A 9,436-nucleotide genomic window follows, 5' to 3' on the forward strand; every position below is an offset into this window, starting at 1 on the left:
CCGGCCAGCAGGGCGGGGCTCCAGGGGGCCGGGGCGCGCTCCGCCAGCAGCAGGTTGAAGATCTGCTGCAGCAGCTGCTGGAGGACGGCGGCGGCCTGCGCCTCCTGCAGCCGGCCGCCCTCCAGCAGGTCCCGGGGGAACCCGAAGTCCCTTCTGTCCCGCAGGCAGAAGAAAGGGGACAGTCTCCGCATCTGGCCCAGGAGCACCAAGTTGTCCCTGCTCAGCGGCGCGTGGCTCCGAGGCAGGGCACAGCCCCGGGCGCCCCCAGGGCGGCAGGTGAGCAGCACCAGGGCGGCCAGCAGAGGGCGCAGGAGAGCCATGGGGAAGCCGAGGGTGCGCTGGTGGGCTCAGCGGGGCGTCTGTCTGCTGAACCTGGGAGCCAGGGTCTCTGAGGACCTTCTGGAAGCACGACTTTTATATAGGGAACTCAGACGTTTTCATTTTCTGAACATTCCTCTCTGCTGGAGTTCAGCTCCTGCAGGTCCAGGGTCCCAAGAAGGATGATGGTGTAGACCAAAGAGAGAGTGAGAGAGCCTTGCGTTTTGTTGTGATCACCAGACAGGCACCCCTGCCCATCTGGCAGGCGTCTCCACCTTGTCTGGTTCTCAAGCTTTATTTATGGCAAAAGGTACAAGGACCAGAAAGAGCAGTAAATGATTTCCCATAAATAAGTTTTACAATTTTAGCTGCAGGCACTCATGGTGTCATAGGTATTTTTATAAAACCTCAGGTCTAGCCTCAAGAAAGCGACCTTTAACCAAGAGGCATACAGCATTGTTTAGTAAAGGTCAGTTTTTTATGAGTAAGGGTCATTAGGCTGTTTATAACTCTAAGAGAAAGTTCCCAGAAAAACAGGTTCTCAGGAGATATAATGCCCGCTCTCACAGTCCCAAAGATGATTGATACATTTTATTGAAGTAGTGACTATCACAAAGGCATTCAGGCCCAGAAGCTTTCAGTTATCAGTATTGCTTAGGGGAAAATTATGTGTTGCATTAGGGTGTATCTAGTTTACTTATCTTTTCCCTGACCAGGTGCAATCATGCCTCAGGGACAGGGCTGGGGAACAGGCAGCTCCTGACACTAATCAGCAAAGCATTTTGAGGTTTGGTGCCCAAGCAGAAATGAAAGTTTCAAGGGGATAGATTTTGGGAGCTATCTGGGGGCAAGAGACCGTGCAAACTTGCCGGACCCTCACCAGGAATTTTCACTCCACCAGTGAGTTCAAATAGCTCCCAACATCTCCCCCCTTTCTATTTTTTAAATGAAGAGTATGTAATTCCACATTAATTTTGTGAAAGCTTCAATTAACAAAGAGACAAAAGCAAGGTAAAAGGCATAAAATGAGCACCAACGTACCAGCCGCAATGCCAACATTTGTCAGGAGTGAGACCAGTCCCTTGGAGCTGAAAAAATTCTGTAGTCCCTGAAGCAAGGAGGCTGCAAGCTGGGAGGGAGAACTGAGAGCGGAAGAGGCACTGATGGCTTGAATTTGTTTGCGAAGGGACTGAATATTGATGCTAAAACTGGAGTGATTCCAAATGCCAAGTAGATGGTTTTGAATGTTCTCCCACGAATGAATTGCAGTATTACGTTGAAGGGGAGTAACGCAAATCCAACCGTATTCCTCACGGCATCAGACAGTCAAACGAGTTTTCAGAAAATTTAGTTCGTTACCAATAAACAATATAGCCTCTTCTAAGGCATTAATCCTTGAGTCCAATTTCCCATCAATAATCTCTTGAGGAGCCAAGGCAAGAGAAATGTTTCTAGTTAATTGATCTACATGTTTTGCCCTTTGTACCTCTTGGACAAGGGAAACCGTTGATGCAGTCACAGATCCAATGATAGCAATTAGTGCGGTGACGCCCAATATTAATGTCCCTATGGAGCGTTTTGGGCGCATGAGAGCAGAATCGATCTCCTGTGCTACTTGTAACCCATAATCATCATCCCAGGGAACGCTGAGTGTTACAGGGAGCGTAACATAGGGGGATTGTTTTAACATCATAAGAAATCTAATTCCATTATTAGGGGAGATAGCAATTTTTTAATATGCATCCTTCACAGGTGATATGATAACTTTGGTCCTCATTTAGCTGTATATTGAACTTTCCATGAGACATGTTAGTATACAGAAGAACACACGGAGCCCGCACACAGGCAGTTACGGCGTAGTTAATAGGGCCGTTGGGTCGGTCAGAACTACAAGTCGCATGGCAGCCACAAGTTGCCTGATATCTGGTTGTATAAAGAAATTGTTATTTATGGTAGCCATAAGCATAGGAGGGGCCCATCCATTGGCATGCCAGCGGTTAATAGAAAGAGGTCAGGGGATAATGTCATCTGACCAGTTATACCTGGGAGAATTCTTAAAAGAGGACCTGTAATTGGCAGAAGGCATAGGGTTGGACCAGTCACAAATAATTTGCTTAGTGTGCATCTAATAATACCCAATACGCATGGGGCACATACAAGGCCACCATCGAGGGTATCCTTTGTGGACATTGATAAGTGACCATACTTGATCACTTGGGTTATCACCAGAGATGGTCTGAAAAGGGGGGTGGGTTTGGAGCATTGGCTATGCTTCTCAGGGATTGCATGTTCATCATCAATTATAGGATCTCCTCCTCCTGGTGCCAACATATACAAGGACCAGAATTTGCGTTTCCCTGAGACCCCAACTGGAGAGTCAGTTAGCTGTCCTTTGAAGGAAACGGGAAGGCATCCTCTTAAAGCATAATTATATGAGAAACACATAGGAGGAGATCCAGATTTCCCAATATTAGAAAAGTTAGTGTTAACTTGGGGCTTTAAAAATTCATCTGAGCTACCACCCATCAGATCCGTGTTATTAGTAAAAATAGGAATAGGTTTATTTTCCCAGGTAACCGGTCCTAGCATAGGGGGATTAGGAATATAAACCCAATATTGTTGCTCTAGCGCCGAGCCCAGATGAACCTGCGAGGACAACAGTGCAAGAAGGGCCACAAATAAGGTAGTGGGGGTAACTGTCGCCCCCTGGGATTCGACAAGGGCAATAGCCTCCTCTGTCAGGTTTTTTAATTGTCCCCAAGTAGGACGCGTAGAACTTCGGGTGGACTGTGCGACTCGTCGACAGCGGCGGCGAGGGCGATCTTCACCTAGGGCGAGCTCCTCCATAGCCCGGGTGAGTGTTGATGTTCTCCGTGGATCAGCCGGTGGTAGAGGACTGATGTTTCTGAAACGCCGGTTCCAGTCGATGTTTAGATGAGGCCTCATCACCGTCTCCGAAGTCGTTGGCCGATAAGGTGGACGGGGCAGAGGCGGCGGAGGTGGCTGGTTGGACATAAGTTCGGACCAGTCGATCTAGGATCCACAGGGGGGCGTCCGCGTTCTGTGGAAAGACAAGCACACCCTCGACCCTGTGGTAACAACACATCGGCCCCCTCCGTTCACCGGAGAGTAAGTCCTTCCATCTTACCAAGGCGTTAGGTTTATCCAACTCCGGATTCCAGTGCTTGTGCATCCTAGTACTGTCGGCAAGGTCCACATTTAAGTTATTAATAACAAATAAGGCATGAGCGAGAATATGATGTGGGGAGCTGCACTTAAATTCCCCTTCCTGTATTTTTAAATTTGAGTCTTTAATGTTTGATGCACTCTTTCAATGATTACCTGTCCTTGAGGATTATAGGGAATTCCTGTGGTATGAGAAATTTTGAAGGTTTGAGCAAGTCTTTTAAAGGCGGCAGAGGTGTAGGCTGGTGCATTGTCAGTTTTAATAGCCTTTGGAATGCCCAGATACGAAAAGCTAAAAAAGAGATATTGAACTACATCCTTATAAACTTCTCCCGTAGGAGCAGAAGCGATAATGACATGAGAAAATGTATCAACACATACATGAACATAACAAAGTTTCCCAAAGAATGGTACATGAGTAACGTCCATTTGCCATAAATCATTGGTTCTGAGGCCCCTTGAATTAACCCCAGAGGGCAGGACAGAAAGATGGGTGGGACATTGTTTGCAGGATCGGACTACTTCTCTGGGAATTTTAAATTGAAACCTGAGCTCAGAGGCATTTTGATGATGTAAATATGCGATTAGCGGGCTTCTTCTATAGCTGAAAAAATTTCAACTTTAGTGAGTGAATCAGCCTGATGATTTCCTAGAGCCAAAGGGCCTGGTAACTTACTGTGAACTCTAATATGCCCAATAAAAAACGGGTGAGTTCGGAGACATATAAGTGTCTGAAGTTTGCTTAACAAGGGAAAAATTGTGGACAGGAACTTAGGAAGACAAGCGGTTTCGATGTGAGGAAACAATTTTACTATATAACATGAATCCGTATACAGGTTGAAAGGAACCTTGGTTAAATGGGTAAAGCATAAATGACTGCTATTAATTCAACTCGTTGAGCAGCAGCTTCTCTGGTGTTCTGCACATGAGGATGACCATTAATAATAGTAACAGCCTTTCCATTAGAAGAACCATCTGTAAAAACCGTAGCAGCTGGCAGAGACAAGGGCTCATTCCTAGTAATGTTTGGAAATATAAAGGGATGAGTTTTAGGGAAATGAAGAGTCGGATTATTAGGAAGGTGAAATCTGATTTCTCCCATAAATCCTTCTATAGCAATTTGCCAATCCTCACTGTTTTGTAACAATTTATCTACTTGTTCTCTAGTGTAAGGAACAATGATAAAGGCCACATCTTGGCCAAATAATTCCTTGCTCCGTTTACACTTCTAGGTCATGAGGGTGGCCACCAGGGCAGGATATGACATGACAACCTTCTTTGGAGTAGCCGGGAGATGAATCCATTCTAAGGGCCCATCCTGCCAAAGACATCCAGTAGGGGTGTTTAGTGGGCAAAAGAGTTAAGGACCAAGGATTTTGAGCATCTACCCTGGTTAAGGTTTGATTGTTTATGGCCTTTTCTACCTTATGTAAGGCCATTTTGGCCTTTTCGGTAAGATTCCATGGGGATTTTGGATTGGGATCTCCCAGAAGGATATCAGAGGCTTTAAATCGGAAGTGGTAAGTTTTAGGTAAGGCCGAATCCAATTACTATCACCTAAAAGTCTTTGAAAGTCATTAAGAGTAACTAAATGGTCTCTTCTTAATTGCAAAGGCTGATGAGTTACTGTTTGAGTATTAAGTATTCTTCCCAGGTAATTGAAGGGTGGCTCCACTTGAATTTTATTTGGAGCTATTTTTAGACCAAATTTTGTAGGGATTCTACAGTCTTTATTAAGATTTCTTGTAATATTGCTCGATTAGGGCGAGCCAGAAGTATCTCATCCATATAATGAGAAAGATAGAGGTCATTATAAGCTTGCCTGACCGGTTCTAGGGCTAAACTTACAAATTTCTGACCTAGCAGTAGGGCTGTTTTTTATTCCCTGTGGCAATACCTTCCATTGATACCTTTGATAAGGCTGTTGGAAATTCTCAGAAGGCAAACTAAAGGCAAACCTTGGGCAATCTCCATGATAAAGAGGAATGTTGAAGAAACAGTCTTGTAAATCAATTACACTTACCTGAAATCCTTTTGGTCCTGCCACGGGGGATGGGAGACCAGGTTGTAAGGAGCCCATGCTTTCCATAGTAGCATTTATTGCCCTTAAATCCTGTAATAACTTCCATTTACCTGATTTTTTTCTAATAACAAAAATGGGTGTATTTCCAAGGATATGCCCTTCTTTAAGCTGTTGTTCTAGAAGTTGTCTTGCTGCGGCTATCTTTTCAGTGGTTAAGGGCCATTGTTCCACTCACACCAGAGCATTTGATTTCCAGGTTATGGGATCCCAGCTAAGGGAACAATGCCCCCCCCCCCTGCCCCCTATAAATTTAGATAACCTATTCCTTCTTTATTTAGATTTGACATCTATGGGGGCTGTAATACCTTGATGACTAGTGACTCGTTTATCTGGACTGTATATTAAGACTCCCATTTGGGACAAAATGTCTTGCCCCCACAGAGAAAAGGGAAGGGAGGGAATAATATAAGGACAAAAGGTTCCTTAATTGTTTTCTTCATCTGACCACTTAAAATTTGAGAGCTCTTAGCCTCATTAGAGGCCTGTCTTATGCCCACAAGAGCAGCAGGGGCATTTTGAGTAGGCCAAGCCGATGGCCAATCTTTTCCTGCAATACAGGAGACATCCACCCCTGTGTCTAAGAGTCCCTGTATAGGGATTCCTTGGATCTGCAATATTTTTGTGGGCCGGAAGTCTTAATTTCTTGTGTCCAAAAGGCCATATCACTAGAACCAAAGCCTTTCTCTCCCCTGGGGGCATTAGTAGCATTTTTTTTTTCCCCATGCGGTGATAAGGCAAAAGAAGTAATTGTGCAGTCCTTTGATTTTTAAAAATCTGTTTGGTTGAAGATGGAGGAGAGACCAGAACCTTGATTTCTCCCTGGTAATCAGAATCAATAACCCCGGGGACAACAGTAATTCCTTGGAGAGGGATGGAGCTCCGTCCCCAAACCAGCCCAACCATTCCAGAGGGCAAAGGCCCTTTCACACCAGTGGGAATAGCAACCGGGGGTGAATCAGACGTTAATATCGTGCTGGTGGTGGAATGGAGGTCCAGTCCTGTGCTACCTGGTGTGGCTCTGTAGAGTTCTGAGATTGACTGAAAGTGGTGAATGGGTTGAGAAGGCTGAGTCATGGCCCCAATTACTGTCGGGGCCTGGGGCTGGCCCCTCACTCCATTTCCCTGGTTCTTAGCCTCCTGTAGGCCAGTTCCTAGCAGCTGTCCATTCCTATGATATTTAGATTTACAGTCCTTAGCCCAATGGAAGCCCTTTTGACACCGAGAACATAAAACCTTAGACATGTTGTTCTTATTTGCTGTAAATGAATTAGCCATAGTCGGCAAGGAACTCGCCATTTTTTTTGTAAGGCAATTTCTGCTGAAATGTCCTAATTGCCCACAAGAATAACAATTATATTTTATTTCTCCTGGCTGTCCTAGATTTCGAACATATTGAGGATAGGTCTCTCCTTTCAATGCTGCAGCAATGGCCACACTTGAATGAAGGCAGAGTTCACATCTGCACATTGCTTAACATAGTCAAGGTTCCTGGTTTTTTTTTATGGGTCGTATCAATGACTGACAAGTGGAAGACGCATTTTCAAAGGCCAGCTGTCTGATAAGAAATTCATCGGCCTCATCTCTAGTTATTGTAAGGAGGCAGGTCTGAAACTGACTCCATGAGACAATAGAAGGGCACACATTGCCCAAGGCAAGAGGGACCAGGAAAGGCCAGCTAATACCTTTAACATTTCTAAGGGCGGGCCTAAAGATGGAGGCTAAGACTAGTCACGCCCTACGTGAGGGTCCTAGGCCCACTCTTTAGTTGGTTAACACTGTAACTGTTGTGATTGGGTCCCGCCAAAAGTAACAAATACTCTAGGCAATGTGAATGGTTAGACCTGCTGTCAATAATATTGTATAATAATGATTAGATCACTATACCTGTGTCACAATTTCCTGTAACTTCCCCTTCCCAAACTCATAAAAGGCCCTACCCTGCCTTTGTTGGGGCTCTCAGCAGGGGTCCGCTGCATTGCTAAAGTTTGTGAGCCAGAGCTTAGGCTCAGCTAGCCTAAGCCCATAATAAAACCACCCTTTGCTTTTGCATGCGTGACTCGGTCTCCCTGGAATCTCTGGTTTTTGGGGCGATATTAAAATCTGGGCATAACATTATTACCCTTCTAACAGCCTGGATAAGCCTGGATACGAAATCCTCCTAGCTCTCACCTGAGCGTTGTCTAACCTCGCCTAATGCAGCGGCCTTACCCGTGGTGCTCGGCAGGGCTTGCCATGCATTATAAGCACATTCTGTTACCTGTTGTAAGATGTCCTTATCAAGATACGTTTGGGCCTGGGCTGTATCGAAATCGCCCTCGTCTAGCAGTTTGTCAATAGTTATGTCCCTTTTATTGGATCTTTTATTGACTGCCGCCCTGTTTTTTTCCAGATCCGCATAGTCTGCTTCCCATAGCAGATACTGTTCTCCTCACCGGCATGCTTTTGTAACCTGAGTCCAGTCATAAGGTGTCATCCAAAGGGATGTCCAGGCCTCTAATCATGTAAGTGTATAAGGTGCGAGTGGCCCATACTCCGTACATGCTATTTTAATTCCTTAATAATTTTATATGGGAGGGGTTCCCAAGAGGGATCCTCATTAAACTCTCCTTTGAATACTACAGGGAAGCATCGAACAAACTCCTTGTCTCCTTCCTTTTCTGCTTCCATAATGGCAGCCCGAAGGCCAGTCCTTTTTGGAAGTGGCATGGGGGGACGCGGCCCACTTAAAGGGACAGACCCAGGGGCCGGAGGGAAAATCCCAGACTTCTGAGCGGGGAATCCCAAATTGTTAGAGGTTAGATTTGAAGCTTCCATTGTGGACGAATTAGGAACAGCCCCGGAGTCTAATTTAGTCTCATTTGGCGGGGGGCTGCGGGCTTAGAAATAGCTCCAGAGTGTCTCTGGTGGAATTCAAAGCTTCTTTTACTAGAGTCCACAAGGAAATGGCTTCCGTGGGCACATTTGGGATCCCTGAGAGGCATAACACTGTTTGATCTTATCTCCTACCTTATTCCAAGTTTCTACATTGCCAGTTGATCATGTAATGTTGTTTATGCAAAATGATCAAACTACTTTTCATTTGGTCACTGCATGATCATATTTAGAGATGGAAGACAAAGTACGTAAAACACAGATTGCTTGTAATCAGGAAGATATGAGACAATGAAGGGACATGATGCGTGTGAAGTGTGGGCCTTCCAGAAAATAAGTGAGGTTCAATACACACAGTTTGCACAGGTGTCTAGTCTTGTGCATAAGGAGGTGGAGTTTGGAATCTGAGACAGCAGGTTTTCAAATGTGGATTTGCCATTGCCTTATTAGATCATTTTATTTATCTAATGTCTTAGCTAAAGTACGTAATGACTTGAAAAACTCTGTTTTTTTCTATGCATCAGCATTGTATTCCTTAATTATTCAGAAAACTATTCATCTGAGATTTTTAAAAGAGGTCAGTGCTTATTTAAATTTTGTATGAAGCAGATTTTAATTTTTTAATTTATTTTTGAGAGACAGAGAAAGAACGCATTGAGCAGGGGAGGGTCAGAGAGAGAGACATACACAGAATCTGAAGCAGGCTGCAGGCTCTGAGCTTTCAGCACAAAACCAGATATGGGACTCGAACCCATGAACCGTAAGATCATGACATGAGCCAAAGTTGGACACCTAACTGAGCTACCCAGAAGACCCAAATTTTAAAGGTCCTCAACACTGATGAACGGGCCTGCATGAAATTGATCTGCCTGAGAGATGGAAGTTTGGTCCATCTGCACACCGCAGCCCTACTCACGTTGACCCCTTCCCTCTTGATGAGAGAGCATCCCTCTCCCTCGTCCCAAGCCTCACCATGGC

At 45.1% G+C, this 9,436-nt stretch overlaps 1 protein-coding gene across 1 annotated transcript in view; it reads right to left on the bottom strand.

The window, feature by feature from the left end:
• Positions 1-360, bottom strand: part of LOC115275922 (interferon omega-1-like) — a 622-nt gene extending 262 nt beyond the window's left edge. The window contains exon 1 of the mRNA XM_029919660.1: positions 1-360. This exon is cut by the window's left edge and continues 262 nt beyond it. Within this exon, the coding sequence (XP_029775520.1) occupies positions 1-320 (320 nt within the window). The 5' untranslated portion in view covers positions 321-360.
• Between the last annotated feature and the right edge of the window lie 9,076 nt (positions 361-9,436).

This window comes from Suricata suricatta, chromosome 13 (assembly GCF_006229205.1).
Source record: "Suricata suricatta isolate VVHF042 chromosome 13, meerkat_22Aug2017_6uvM2_HiC, whole genome shotgun sequence".
Classification (NCBI taxonomy): Eukaryota; Metazoa; Chordata; class Mammalia; order Carnivora; family Herpestidae; genus Suricata; species Suricata suricatta.